Below are 15222 nucleotides of genomic sequence, written 5' to 3' on the forward strand. Positions count from 1 at the left end.
ATGTTTGACCTTCTGTAAGTTTCTTCCATCTCGATATATGATGATGAAGTTCAACTAGAGTGACCATCAGCTCTAACCAAGGCCCTTTTCTACTGAGTGCTCAGTTCAGAAGTTCTAGGAAGAGTCCTGCTTGTTCCAATCTTCTTCCATTAAGGATTATGAAGGCTACATCCTTTTATGAACCTTCAATTCAGCAGAAATGTTTTATAGTCTTTTATAGTTCTGAGTCTTGACACAATCCTGTCTTTGAGCTTTACAGGGAGTTATTTTGACCTCATGGCTTGTTTTTGTTCTGTTAGAGCTTTTATTGAGAGGTGTGTGCCTTTCCAAATCATACCCATTCAATTGAATTTGACAGGTTAACTCCACTTGAAGTGCAGTAACATCTACAAGAGAAAACGGAATGCTCCTGAGATAAATTTCAAGTGTCCAAGAAAAGGGTATGAGTGTAATTACACATTTTTTTAAAGAAGTTGTCACAAATCTGTTTTTCATCCTTTGTCATTTTGGTGTATGGAGTGTAGCTGGATATGAAAAAAGTTATTTAAAGTAGTTTAACATAAGGCATAACAACATATATATTTTTTTTAAATTAGATTATTTATACACATCCTCCTCAGTGCAAGACACATGAAATTTTGCTTAAAAAAAAAACACCCGAAGGACTCCAAGATGGTGAGAAATAAGATTCTCTGGTCTGATGAGATCAAGATAAAACTTTTTGGCCTTAATTCTAAGCGGTATGTGTGGAGAAAACCTGGCACTGCTCATCACCTGTCCAATACAGTCCCAACAGTGAAGCATGGTGGTGGCAGCATCATGCTGTGGGGATGTTTTCAGCTGCAGGGAAAGGATGACAGGATGGTTGTGGTCGAAGGAAAAAGGAATGCGGCAAGTACAGGTATATCCTGGACGAAAACCTGCTCAAGACTCAAGACCTCAGACTGGGCCAAAGGTTCACCTTCCAACAAGACAATGACCCTAAGCACACAGCTAAAATAACGAAGCTTACAGCACACAGCTTCACAACAACTCTGTGACTGTTCTTGAATGACCCAATTGAGCATCTCTGAAGAGACCTGAAAATGTCTGTCCACCAACGTTTAGAGACTTGAGATGATCTGCAAGGAGGAATGGCAAAGGATCCCCAAATCCAGGTGTGAAAAACTTGTTGCATTTTTCCCAAAAAGACTCATGGCTGTATTAGATCAAAAGTGTGCTTCTACTAAATACTTAGCAAAGGGTTAGGACCTAATACTTAGGACCATGTGATATTTCAGTTTTTCTTTTTTAATAAAACAAATTCTTTATTTGAATCTGACAATCCTTAGTTTTTTACCAGTTTTGGGTCGAGACCCACTAGTTGAGAACCACTGACCAGAAGGACAGGGACTCATCCTAAATAAAAGATGATCTGATCTGAATTCAGTTCACACACACAGACCTTGGCTTTGAGCTTGTCTATTTGGTGCTCCACCTCCTCTGTGTCTTCTGTGTTCTCCAGCCGCTCGTACAGGATGCTGCGTGTGCCTTTAATCAGGTTCAGCGGCAGGACGGACATCCCGTACGCCTGACGGAGAAAGAAAGGGCTTTAAAGACCAATTATACACCATTCACAGTCATCAGGTAAAGTGTCACAATTTCACCAAGAGTCCCACCGATCGCCACCAAGTACCCCTGTGAAAGGGAACTATATCCATACATTATGGCACTTGATAAAAGAGCACTTTCTAAATGGTGTCATTCAGAAGCCCACTGAATCCGTGTATGTGTTTTCTGTGCAATGAGGGTGAAGAGGAGGAGATGAGAGAGAGAAAAGAGTGTGAGTGTGTGTGTTTGGATGCAGCAACCATTTTGAGATGTACGGCTTGATTTCCACAAATGCACAGCTTAACAGTGCCCCCATGTGACGACACTCAGCCGGAGCTCACGTACATGTGCACAATGCATCAGAGAAGAAATATATGCTCATGTAGGGAAATATAATAAAACCCTGGACTTTTTGAGAGCTGTAAATCAGAGGTTACTTCAAAACCCTGAGCTCATCGATGAGTTTTTCCCTTCTCAGCATTAGGAAGTGCAGGTCTTATGCAATGATCAGAGAAAGGCTGAGGTCAGAAGCCCGCTAGCCTTCGAAATATAGGCTTTTGTGAACTTTAATTAAAAATGAAGACATTCTTCAATACTCTCCTAGTGGTAAATCAATACAGGCAGAGAATAAGAGAGACCAGGTTGTGCGTGCACACACACCTCAAGAAAAAAAAAAGCACTCTCACTCGCGGGGTTCTGCCATTTTCAAAAGCTTTCATATCAAAATGCTGACAAAAGTCAGCAGCACAATTAGATCTTCCGAAGGTGGCTAAAACACTGGTGACCTTTTTATCTCCTCTGCCGAAGACGCTTTCAAAGCAGAGAAAGTGGGGTGCTCCGTAGAACTCGTCATAGCGAGCGACATTACGTCTGCCCTAACACCGTCGCCATGGGCCGTGACACCCCCTGCTATGAATCACGAGGGCTCTAAAGGCCGGACCATGTCCCGAATACCAAACGCTCCTCATAAAAGAGGAATCTGTCCTGCATCCCCAGTGAGACGTCTCCTCCTCCTCCTCCGCCCCCTCTTTCCCATTCTTTCCTGCCCTCCTCGCCCCTGCAGTCCGTCAAGCGTGAGAAAAATAAAAGAGACACTCCAAACAAAAACAGGTGTGTTCTGTGCTGATTGGAAAAGAAGACCTGAGGCACGAGAGAGGAGAGATAGTATGATAGTTTGAGAAGGAGGTCGAAGAGAGAGAGAGAGAGAGAGAGAGAGAGAGAGAGAGAGAGAGAGAGAGAGAGAGAGAGAGAGAGAGAGAGAGAGAGAGAGAGAGAGAGAGAGAGAGAGAGAGAGAAAGAAAGAGAGAGAGGAAATATGAAGAGATGGAAGATGAAGGGATTGCGGTTGTCAGCTGGGAGATCGGAGGAGAGAGGGATGAAAGTGGGGATAAGAGAGAGAAAGAAAAAGTGGAGGCGTACACCCTCTTACACAAGGATGCTTTTGTTCAACAGCCTGCATGGGAAAATTGAGCGCTCTTCCACAAAACTATGCATTTCTATGAGTTACCATGAGTTTTTTCTGACTTTCCTTACACTTTTCAATGTGGCAGACATTCTAAAAAATTAAAAATAAAAGATTACTACTATACTCCTCGGACTCACCTTCAATTGGTGGCTTTTTAGTGGCATGTCATTTTTTTTTTTAAATTATTATTATTATTAAATTTACATTTTACAGTTTTGAAAAATAAACTCATAATAGGACTTTTTTAAATAAATTCAAAAGAATAAGGTCATATTACGATATATATTTTGATGAAAAAAATTAGCATAATGATAATACAATTATTTTGTATTAAACAGAGCAGCCACTAAAGTTACATGCGCCATCAAACGATGAAAAGATCAATCTTGAATTATTGTATTACAACACTATATCTTCCTCAGTGTCCAATGCTAAAATGAGGACACGTAGTCTAAGTAAAACTGTCCAAAAATGCAAACAGATGTATGGTTCAGTGCGCAACAAGCAATGGTCTTCTGCCAGATGGTGTCTCAGTTTTTTCTTTTGTCCCCTTTGTAGTCTGTAAATTAAACACAAATATGTTACACTGCTGAAAATGAGCAGCTAAATTTATTTGCTTTTGCTTTGTAAATATAAAACTGTCAATTTACACCACTCAGGCAGGTGTGGAGCGTGTTGTGTTCAGGAAAAAAACACATCTGTGTCACTTGTCATGGTGAAAAGTAAATTAATATAATATCAAAAACAATTTATAAAATGCATTCTGTGCTCTGGTTCTGTGTGCTGACTGGCCAAAACAATGTTCCAGCTAAAATGCTAACAAACAAACAAACAAACAAACAGTAGAGTACATTTATAATTAATTTATAAATAATAACAGAATAGACTAGGTATCATGAACGAACAATCAACATTTTGGATGGATGGATGGATAGATGCAGATAGCAGATAGATGTACATGTCTGTCTGTCTGTCCGTCCGTCCGTCCGTCCGTCCGTCTGCATGCATGCATGCCTGTCTGTCTGTCTGCATGCATGCATGCATGCCTGTCTGTCTGTCTGTCTGTCTGTCTGTCTGTCTGTCTGTCTGTCTGTCTGTCTGTCTGTATGTATGTATGTATGTATGTATGTATGTATGTATGTATGTATGTATGTATGTATGTATGTATGTATGTCTGTCTGTCTGTCTGTCTTTTTTTTCTTTTTTCTTTTTATTGACATACAGACATACAAACCACAATAGTGCAGTAATTGACAATCGAGTAATTACATAATTCTAGAAGTGAAATAAAAGTGTGTTAATGTATAGGTGTGTGTGGGTGAGTGAAGGTGTGAGTGTGGGTGGGTGTGTGTGTATTCATAAGCAAAATTACCCATTTACTATTTATTATATTATCACTACCATCATTTCTCACCATCAAACCGTCATCATTGTAATAATCAGTGTCCCTTTTTTTAATGTAATATTTATCATTGTCACCACTTTCAATGGATCAATTAATTTCACATAGTATAATAATAATATAAGATAATCCTCCCCCCATATCTTTTCAGTCCCAACACTTTTTTTTGTTTTTTTGTCTGTATGTATGACTGTCTGTATGTCTGTCTGTCTGTCTGTCTGTCTGTATGTCTGTCTGTCTGTCTGTCTGTCTGTCTGTCTGTCTGTCTGTCTGTCTGTCTGTCTGTATGTCTGTATGTCTGTATGTCTGTATGTCTGGATGGATGGATGGATGGATGGATGGATGGATGGATGGATGGATGGATGGATGGATGGATATGGGACAACAGAACGATGGATGGATGGATATGGGACAACAGAACAATGAATGGATGGATGGATGGATAGGACAGCAGATAGATGTATTGATGTATGTATGTATGTATGTATGTATGTATGTATGTATGTATGTATGTATGTATGTATGTATGTATGTATGTATGTATGTATGTATGTATGTATGTATGTATGTATGTATGTATGTATGTATGGATGTATGGATGTATGGATGTATGGATGTATGAATGTATGGATGGATTGATGGATGATGCTAAGAAAGAGATAGTCATGAATAGGACTGATATGGAAAAATAAACTCTGTATGGAAGATTGGAGAGAAATGAGAGCTGAGAAAATGAAAATTGTGGATTTGTTGTTTGAAGTGGCTCCTCGGATGCAACCGAGATGGCGGGAAGGAAGGAGAGGCTCTCGTCAATCGCAGGTCATTTTTGCAGCACTATGATTAAATCAGTGGAAATTAATGCGGTCACCCTCTCGTTGGGAATCAGCATCTTTGGACCGCAGATTTAAGAGGGAGAGAAACCCTCCAGGGCTGAACGTCAACACGCCAGCCAGACTTTTAAATCACCACCGTGTCACGCAGCACAGGGACCGAGACGGCCCACGGTCGAGCAGACAGATCAAAGAGCCGTGATATACGCTCATATGCATATGCAAATATTACACGCGCATTAAAAAGTCGGCGGGTCGATCATTTTCATTGTAACGTCACACCAGCAGCAAAATCCGCTTGATATAAGACCTCGGCATCTGTGTTAGCCAATGAAGGATGTTAAATGGGTTCAAGTGAGAATGCAAGTGGCGTTTTGGATGTCTAAAAGCGCTCTAGCACAGGAACCCGTTAAGACTTTCGGAGGTCAGGAATCGCTTTAAGCAGGATGGGGCCCGATCAAGCATAAAACACCCTTTTGCACCTCATAACATTGAGGGTGATAAAGGCTTCTTCAAACTGCATCTTGGAGCAGGACAAAGCATCTATGAGTACATAAAGGTGTCACAAAGAAGGACTCTTTCAGACGATAAACACAGATGAGGTGACGGGGAGTTCAAGGTGAAGTAACTGGTGATCACCAATGGGAAAAGTTTAAAATAAAGTGGCAAGAACTGACTGTACACAAGAGCGGAATAATGTGAAAGATGTGAAAAAATCGTGGGCAGAAGGTTTAAAAGAAGTGTGCAAATGCTTGAATTCACTGTTCCAAGGATTAAAAGAAAACACGAGCTGTTGTGCAGGAAATAAGAAGTGTTTCAAGTGCAAAACCGCTTTCTACAGTTCAAAGAACAAACAACATTTACCTAGAAGGAGTTTTTCTGCACTTTCCTGAATGAGCGATTCACCCCCCAAACAGTCTGGAATAACCAAACTTTTTGCAACGTCATGCTGTTGCACTTAAAGAGCACGATTAAAACTCCCAGCGTGATTGTTTTTGAGAGCTGGCCATCCAAGCATTGGATAGGTAAGTTAGCTTCGCCCGCCCTGACCATATGGCACTTCAGAGGCTTATTAACAAGCTGAGGCTCCTGTTTGTATGTGCTTAGGTTGAATATTAATTTCCCAGAAGCTCAGCAAAGTGTGATGTTGGCCAAAAACAGCAAGTGCTGAAGGTTTGAACTGCCTGCTTTAGCGTTTAGTTGAAGCGCAGCCGGCCGTGGTGTTGTCATTACGAGTTTACATCTCGGCCAGTCGTTTGAATTAAGAGCAAGTGGCCACCTTGGCTCAAAGTGCAGAGATAAATTAACCTGCCCAACCCGGACAACACTGCTGCTGCATACGGCGCCCATCACTTAGACTCCATTAGGTTAATCATGCATAATAATAACACACAGGCCGGTATGATAAATCACCCATCGCCTTGGAAACTTGAGGAGGATGGGATCGGGGAGGATGGGTGATTCGGCATCTTTCTTGAGGGTTGGTGGAGAAGGGGAGGAGAGCTGAGAAAAGAAACAATAGGAAAGAGAAAGTGCTATAAGAACAGCTCGAGTGAGTGAACCCCGCTGTTTGACAAGGAATCTTTGATTGATTCTGAGTCTCTGTACCACATCCGAGAAGATCAAAAACAAGAGCGCACTAGGAGACTTTCTTTCTCCATAAGCCACTCTCTGAGATTCTGACAACACGAGGTCAGACAAGGGAGCCTTTTCAACCCCGTAGCATTCTGAAAATACTCAAACCTTTTATTACAAGCACCTTAAAAGCCCTAAATGTGAGAAAAACAGAGCAGCAACTTTGTAACTCAATAGTGAACTATATTACGTAATAAAAATATTAATAATACATATTAATGCCTTATTGTGCATGAGCATATTCCACAACCCTTAAAGGGATAGCTCACCCTGAAATGAAAATAAAGCCATCTTTTACTCGCCCTGCTGTTTTTCTAATGCCCTATGCCCTTCTATTTTTTTCGGACCTCAAAAGTGGAAATGTTCAAAAACGTCGTCCTGTACCAGGGTTGCCAACTTTTAAGTTCAGGTTGGATGAGACTCATTCATAACAATTTCGATCTTGATTCAGTATCAATTCATATGTAGTATATAGCCTACTGTATACATAATAATATGTTTGTCTTAGCACAATAATTTAATCAAATTACATGTGCTCGCATTCCTTAATATTCACTTGTGTGTGTAGTATCATTATTCATTACAAATATTAGGATGCAAGTTATTAACGTTTTAAAATTTCACATTTGAAAAAATCTAGTGTTTGATCATATCTAAATATTTATTAAATGCAAGACTGCAATACTTTTTTGAGCAACTAGATTAGATACATGTATATTTATTAAAGAGCCATAAGGCACCTAGGGTAATGGCATTACAGATTAACATTATTATTTTTTTGCCACAAAATGACAAATTTGCCTCTTTGAATTGGAATTCTCTATTTTAACCTTAATTACTACACTAATTATAATGTAAGTTATACAAATATTAGAAGAAAAAGTGTGACCAAGGAATATCTGACGGCTAAATACAAGAACAACATTAATGTTAACAATGTTGCATCTCTATCACTCTCCATAATAAAACGATCCTGTAAATATGGTTGACTTAATAATCAATGCACACTACTGTACTGTTTACCTAAACTTGCTGTAAACATCTGTACAGTGAAACTGTTGTGCATCCACTTAAGCCACTCAAATACATTGACAAAGCGCTAGAAGTATTGAACGTTCCATGACCGCGCGCCACCGGTAGATGAGAGCGTGTCATAACTCCATTAATCAACACCGCTGACAATAATGTTAAATGTGTACCTTGAATGCAATGTAAGTCACTTTGGATAAAAGTATCTGCCAACTGCATAAATGTAAATGTAACCACATTAGCGCCAAAACGCTATATTGTTTGAATTTTGCATTAAAACATAAAGAAAAAATTAAAAATAAAAGCTTAGCTTTGTTTAATATCAAAAGCAGGTTTGGCAATTTGGTGTGTGAGTTGCCAAATGCGTGAGAGTTGGCAAACCTGCCTGTACACGCTCCTTCATATAATGGCAGTGAATGGCGACCAGGCTAAAACTTAAAAAAACAGGATACAAAAGTGTCAGGCAATGACACAGGGAGACGCGCACCATATATGGACAGTGTTCAGGCGGCATACTATAAGGTTTTGCAAGAAATAAACCATATTATTCAATCAAAATACTGCGCTCGGCCATTACTCTGAGCCATCAGCAGCCGCACTGTTGTAGTCAAACCTACCAGAAAATCAGGGTTTGACATTAACTTTTTTGCTCACCAGCCACTGTGGCATGTGGTTTTCCAAATTTACCAGGCACTCAGCATTTTCACTGGCCACAATTTTGACAATAGCCTTCTTTCACACATATGGTCTTTACTGGTAAATTAGCAGTGAGAGATAATGTGTGAACAGGACCTTCAGTTCTGGCAATTTTACTGGACGTGAGAACATGTTGATGTAGGAAGTCTGCTTTGGGCCAATTATAAGTTCTTATGGAGATGACGTGATTACTCTGTGCTGTTTACAGAAAGGTTTTTAATAATTTTTCTATGTAAATATGCACTAAATGATCAACTTTGCACCGTGTCTCGCAGCTTCTTTTCCATTCTTCAGAGCTGCGTTTAAAAATCTTTTCTGATGACTGACATCATCAAAGAATTTACCGGTATTTTGCTGCTGATGTATGAACAGTCTCTTACTGGTAAAAAGCCAGAATCATTTTGGACAAAGAAAAGTAATTCTGGAAAAAGTCATTTCATGCTGTGTCACAGGTACTAATGATACCATGAGGAAAACTTCCATGTACAGTGAGGTACAAGTCAAATAAGTATTTGAACACCCTGCTATTTTGCAAGTTCTCCCACTTGGAAACCATAGAGGGGTCTGAAATTGCCATCGTAGGTGCATGAGACATAATTAATGATTATGTCACAGGTGAGAGACATAATTAATCCAGAAATCACAATGTATGATTTTTTAACTATTTATTTGTATGATACAGCTGTAAGTATTTGAACACCTGAGAAAATCAATTGTAATATTTGGTACAGTAGCCTTTGTTTGCAATTACAGAGGTCAAACATTTCCTGTAGTTTTTCACCAGGTTTGCACACACTGCAGGAGGGATTTTGGCCCACTCCTCCAAACAGATCTTCTCTAGATCAGTCAGGTTTCTGGCCTGTCGAGGAGAAACACGGAGTTTGAGCTCCCCCCAAAGAATCTCTATTGGGTTTAGGTCTGGAGAAAGAACCTTGGTATGCTTCTTACAGAGCCACTCCTTGGTTATCCTGGCTGTTATCCTTTGCTTTGGGTCATGTTGGAAGACCCAGCCTCGACCCATCTTCAATGCTCTAACTGAGGGAAGGAGGTTGTTCCCCAAAATCTCGCAATACATGGCCCTCATCATTCTTCTTCCTCCAAACACGTTTAGTTGAATTATGACCAAAAACTTATATTTTGGTCTCATCTGACCACATGACTTTCATCTGACCACATGACTCCTTTGGATAATCCAAATGGTCATTAGCAAACTTAAGACGGGCCTGGACATGTGCTGGTTTAAGCAGGGGAACCTTCCGTGCCATGCATGATTTCAAACCATGACACCTGTGTATTACCAACAGTAACCTTGGAAACGGTGGTCCCAGCTCTTTTCAGGTCATTGACCAGCTCCTCCCGTGTAGTTCTGGGCTGATTTCTCACCTTTCTTAGGATCATTGAGACCCCACGAGGTGAGATCTTGCATGGAGCCCCAGTCCGACGGACTTTGACAGTCATGTTTAGCTTCTTCCATTTTCTAATGATTACTCAAACAGAGGACCTTTTTTCACCAAGCTGCTTGGCAATTTCCCTGTAGCCCTTTTCCAGCCACAATTTTGTCTCTAGTGTCTTTGGACAGCTCTTTGGTCTTGGCCATGTTAGTAGTTGGATTTTAACTGATTGTATGGGGTGGACAGGTGTCTTTATGCAGCTAACAACCTCAAACAAGTGCATCTAATTTAGGACAATAAATGGAGTGGAGGTAGACATTTTAAAGGCAGACTAACAGGTCTTTGAGGGTCAGAATTCTAGCTTATAGGTGTTCAAATACTTATTTGCAGCTGTATCATACAAATAAATAGTTTAAAAAATCATACATTGTGATTTCTGGATTTTTTAAATTTTTTAGATTATGTCTCTCACAGTGGACATGCACCTACGATGAAAATTTCAGACCCCTCCTTGACATCCAAGTGGGAGAACTTGCATAATAGCAGGGTGTTCAAATACTTTTAATATTTAATTTTAATATTATCTCATGATTTTGACAGCACTTTAAGACCTGACGCAGAGATCCATTAACACATGCATTTTCTTTCCTAACTTTACCCTAGTTTATAGGTATACTTCACCAGTTTTTCATATTAAACTATGTTATTCCCTTACCTAAGACATACCTCTCTCGTCTCAGTGCGTGCACTTAATCGCTCTGACGCGCAGTGATATTCTGATAGCATTTAGCTTAGCCCACTAAGCCCAGTTCATTCACTACGGTACCAAACCGAGATCAAGTTAGAAGCGACCAAACACCTCCACGTTTTCCCTTTTTAAATACAGTTACACGAATAGTTGAACGATCTTATATATATTTATTTTATTTTATTTTATTTTATTTTATTTAATTTTATTTAATTTTTTTATTTTATTTTATTTTATTTTATTTTATTTTATTTTATTTTATTTTATTTTATTTTATTTTATTTTATTTTATTTTATTCTATTTTATTTTATTTTATTTTTTGATTGTGTGCCACATTCAAAGATATTCCATCTCATTCTTTTCAATCCCTAATAAAGCAGAGTTTCTCATAGCCCGGTTACTCATGATGTTGGTGATGAAAAATGGATGACATTAACAAGTGTTACAGTACAATCAATTTATCTTATCCGAATAGAACAGCTACAGTATGCTGAAGGAATCAGAATATGGGCGTTTATTAATGGCCTTCAGGCTCAGATATATAAATAGGAGAGAGATAACAGGGCATATACATCACACCGACGTCTCAGGCACACGTCCACACACATCGGTGAAAAATGACAGTGTGTCATTTTGAGCGATTGCAGGCCAAAACACAAGAATCACAAAACATTTCTAATGTTGAGGGACCGCTTCATCATCTAGAATGACTGCAATCAAAGACAGGCGGTGTTTTTATCATATGAGAAACCTGCACGTGAAGACCTATCTGGACTCCACCATCAAAGGTAGGCCAACAATCTTTTCAGCAGATGTATTCTTTTCTGGGGCCGTATTAATAGTGACATTGGTTCAACCAATGGCGTGAGATTGGGGCGGGACTCTGTTTATTCAACCTATTACAAATGGAGCAAATTCGGTGACACTAGAGCTACACAAATTAAACATGTAAAAGAAGATACAAAAATGAAAAATGCAAATACAAAAAGTGAAATTGTGACGACACTATATACTGTGGAACGAAACATCCATATTATGTCTAAAAGTGCATTCCCATGACAGTGCTGAGCAGGCTCTTTGCACAACCCCTCGTAAGCGCATGCAAATCGATGGGGCACAAGTAACCACCCACCATTACCAATTCTCTGTTGGCCACTCACCGTGTATGTGATCACTGCCAGCATGCCAATCAAGGTGAGCGAGCTGATGGAGAACGACAGGGCGGCCAGGCCATCTGCAAGACAGAGGGGAAATTTATTTATGACATGGGCCAAATGCAGAGCTCTGTTAAGTTTTGGTCATACGCCAGATATTCAGAGCAGTTCTTGCCCCCAGGGAAATTTCTCAATGCACCTCATCTTCTCCCCTCTCTCACTATCATTTCTCTCAAACTGCTCTTACTCTGGCATAGTTACTGTAAGGTCAGCAAAGTTTTTGCCCTCTAAATTTTAATAGTCACAATGACATGTTGAAAATATAAAGGACATTCAGTAAACATATTCCTTGTTTTAATAGTCGATAACAATACTAGTAAAATTTCCCCGCAATATCTAATATGCTACTGAAAATGTACTATTATTTAATTTAAATACAATGTAAATGTGCTTTAAATAAATACAAAAAATTAAATAAAGTAAAATTTGCTTTTCACTTTTCTTAGGTAATTATTTAGTAAATAATCGATAAAAAACAGAATAAATACATAAATGGCAAGAAATGTAAATAAACATTTAGGGGGAAAAATACAAAAAGTAATAGAATGTAAAATATAACGACTTGAATTATTCTTAAAATTATCACAAAAGAAATTTGATCATTTACGTTCTGACTATATATTGTCTGCTTTGAAAGAAAAAAGCTTTACTGTAAAGACTAGCCTACAAACCTCACTGGAAATAACAACCAAACAGCGCCATCTTTCATCCCTTTCAGGATATCACTGACAATTATCAGACGCACACATGCATTTTTGTTGTGAATTATTGACTGCTCTTATTCAAAAGAAAATGCTATTTTTTATATTTTAGTACATTCTTAAAAATAAAAGTTCTTAAATGGTTCTTTAGCAGGGTGTTTGGTTCCCTGAAGGACCTTTATTATCCAAAGAACCTTTCCATTGCACAAAAGGTTCTTTGTAGTGCAAAAAGGTAGTTAGACTATAAAATGGTTAGAAAAAAATGGTTCTTTAAAGAACTTTTCACAAAACGGTTCTTTGGGGAACCAAAAATGGTTCTTCTGTGTCATCACTGTGAAAACTCTTTTTTGGTTCTTATTGGCTTATTTTTAAGGGTGAATGGGCTTGGTTAAAAAGTACATTTGATTTTTGTGAATCACCACTCCTCAAAATACAGGACTCAACATAGAGCCGAGAGAGCCAAATAAATAAAAAGAGGAAAGGGCATGATGCCAGCTGTCAGATCTGAAGCCAGCTGAGGCAGATTTATGGGAAGTGACCGCCGCTGCACTTCCTGTTAGGATCCCACCTGTCACAGGGAGCGAGAGAGTTGAATACTCGCAAACTCGCGCGATTCCCCTTTCCTCTGGTTCTGAGCTATGGCCCAGCGGAGCAAAACGCAGCATCCTGGCAGCCCTGAGCCCAGAAAGCCCCCTTCTGCCAGCAGCCTACCTCGATTGAATGCAACCTACTGTTCTCTGTTTATTTTCCCCAGGAACTGCTTTACATCGCTCACAAAATGACTTCTTTCCATTTTGTTGAACCGCATGAAGTCTGAGAACTGTTTCCCGCGCCACCCACCACGTTCCATACGCAAAAAAGCCGCAAGACACAAAAGCCGAGGAGAAGAAATGAAGATGATTACACTCCTGCTTCCTAATGTAGCAAACGGAAGAATATAAAAAGAAGAGACGCTTTGATGTCTGATGGCTGAAATGAGCATTTACATCTGAATAGGTGTTTCCCTTTGTGATGTCCCCGCTTTTGTTAAGTGGCAAAGGCGTGATGCCGCAGACAATGGCGTTCGTGTTTGGTACGGAAAGCAGCTCTGTTTATGAACTCCTCACAATGCAGGGGGACCTGCGTTTTCCGTCTCTTCCCCGGAAGACTTTGTAGGGGATTGGACAGAGAATATATTGTTTATTATCTGCGGCGGCTCTACAGCTGCTCTAGCGCCTGATTCCTCGGCACTCGGAGAGAGTGGAGGCCCTTATCTCGACATGCACGGAGCACCTCAGGCTTATGCGCGCGGAGGAGACCGCTGCCACTGAGAAGTGTATATTAAAGAGCTCTTAGCTGAGGTATTCACAACATGAGCTTGCTATGATAACCTCATGGAGATGGAAAGCGGCTTGCTATAGCTAACCTACTCTCTGGATTACTGAAAAAGAGAAACCCCGCTGCTCCCAAACAATTACCGCCGGAAATATTATACTTTGATCGAGAGAAATTATTTATTTATCTTAATCTTATTTAAAGGGTATTTAAAAAAAGTTTTGAGCATAGCCATATGCTGTGTCTATGTATAATATATGTAGCTAATCTTTTGTAGACAAGGCATCACTATTAAAATCCAGACTGATATCAATAATTATATTCATGTTATCAGCTAATAAAGAATAAACAGAAAATATTAAAATGTTATACAATTTAGTCTAAATAAATAAAATAAAAATTATGCTACAAGCGTACATAATATTGTACAGAATGCTAAAAATTATATTTAATGGTGTTATTAAATTTAAAGTGTAAATAAATGTCATATGAATGCATACAATATTGTATTTATGTTACAGCCAATAAATATGACATTAACATAAAAAAACAACAACAAAAAAAACATTAAAAACTAAAATCAATCATTTAAATGCAGCAAATGATTTTTGGCATCACAACTTTATAATGTACAGTATGGAAAATGGATATTAATTTTGAGATGTGTGTTTATTTTGTGTTTGTAAGGGGGGGTTAGGGTCCTGTATGATGTCATAAAGGGAGGAATCGCTTGTATGGGCACTTCTTCCAGATGAACACGTGCACACATCAACAAGAACGAGAGCAAGAGCACGTCTATCAATGAGCTTCGTTCGGTTGCAGATGCCGTCAGCAGTGCTGTCATTTTGTTTTTAGATGTATAGTGAATCGAAAGTTATCCGGGGATAATGCCATGGTGTGTGTGTGTGTGTGTGTGTGTGTGTGTGTGTGTGTGCGTGTGTGTGTGTGTGTGTGTGTGTGTTTGTGTGTGCGCGCGCGCTCATCACTATCTCTACCCACTACATGCTTCAACAAGCTGGGCTTTTTTCTGAAAGATAAAACTGAAGACTTTTCGGAGATATGAAGGATGCAATACTACTCTATAGGTACTCAAGATTAACATGAGATAGGCAGAAACAGTGTGTGTTATGTTAAATGGCTGCCAAAGTAATCTTCATTTAAAAACAGAAGGAAATGAGCATACACAACTAAATATTCAATACAACG

General features: G+C 39.2%; 1 protein-coding gene across 1 annotated transcript in view; it reads right to left on the reverse strand.

Annotated features, from left to right (window-relative positions):
* Positions 1-15222, reverse strand: part of lmbrd1 (LMBR1 domain containing 1) — a 121275-nt gene that overhangs the window by 53353 nt on the left and 52700 nt on the right. Inside the window, exons 7-8 of the mRNA XM_067422104.1 lie at positions 11948-12021; positions 1445-1570 (exon numbers count right to left, since the gene is read on the reverse strand). Coding sequence (XP_067278205.1) covers positions 1445-1570; positions 11948-12021 — 200 coding nt within the window. The remainder of the gene's footprint in view (positions 1-1444; positions 1571-11947; positions 12022-15222) is intronic.

This window comes from Pseudorasbora parva, chromosome 17, assembly GCF_024679245.1.
Source record: "Pseudorasbora parva isolate DD20220531a chromosome 17, ASM2467924v1, whole genome shotgun sequence".
NCBI lineage: Eukaryota > Metazoa > Chordata > Actinopteri > Cypriniformes > Gobionidae > Pseudorasbora > Pseudorasbora parva.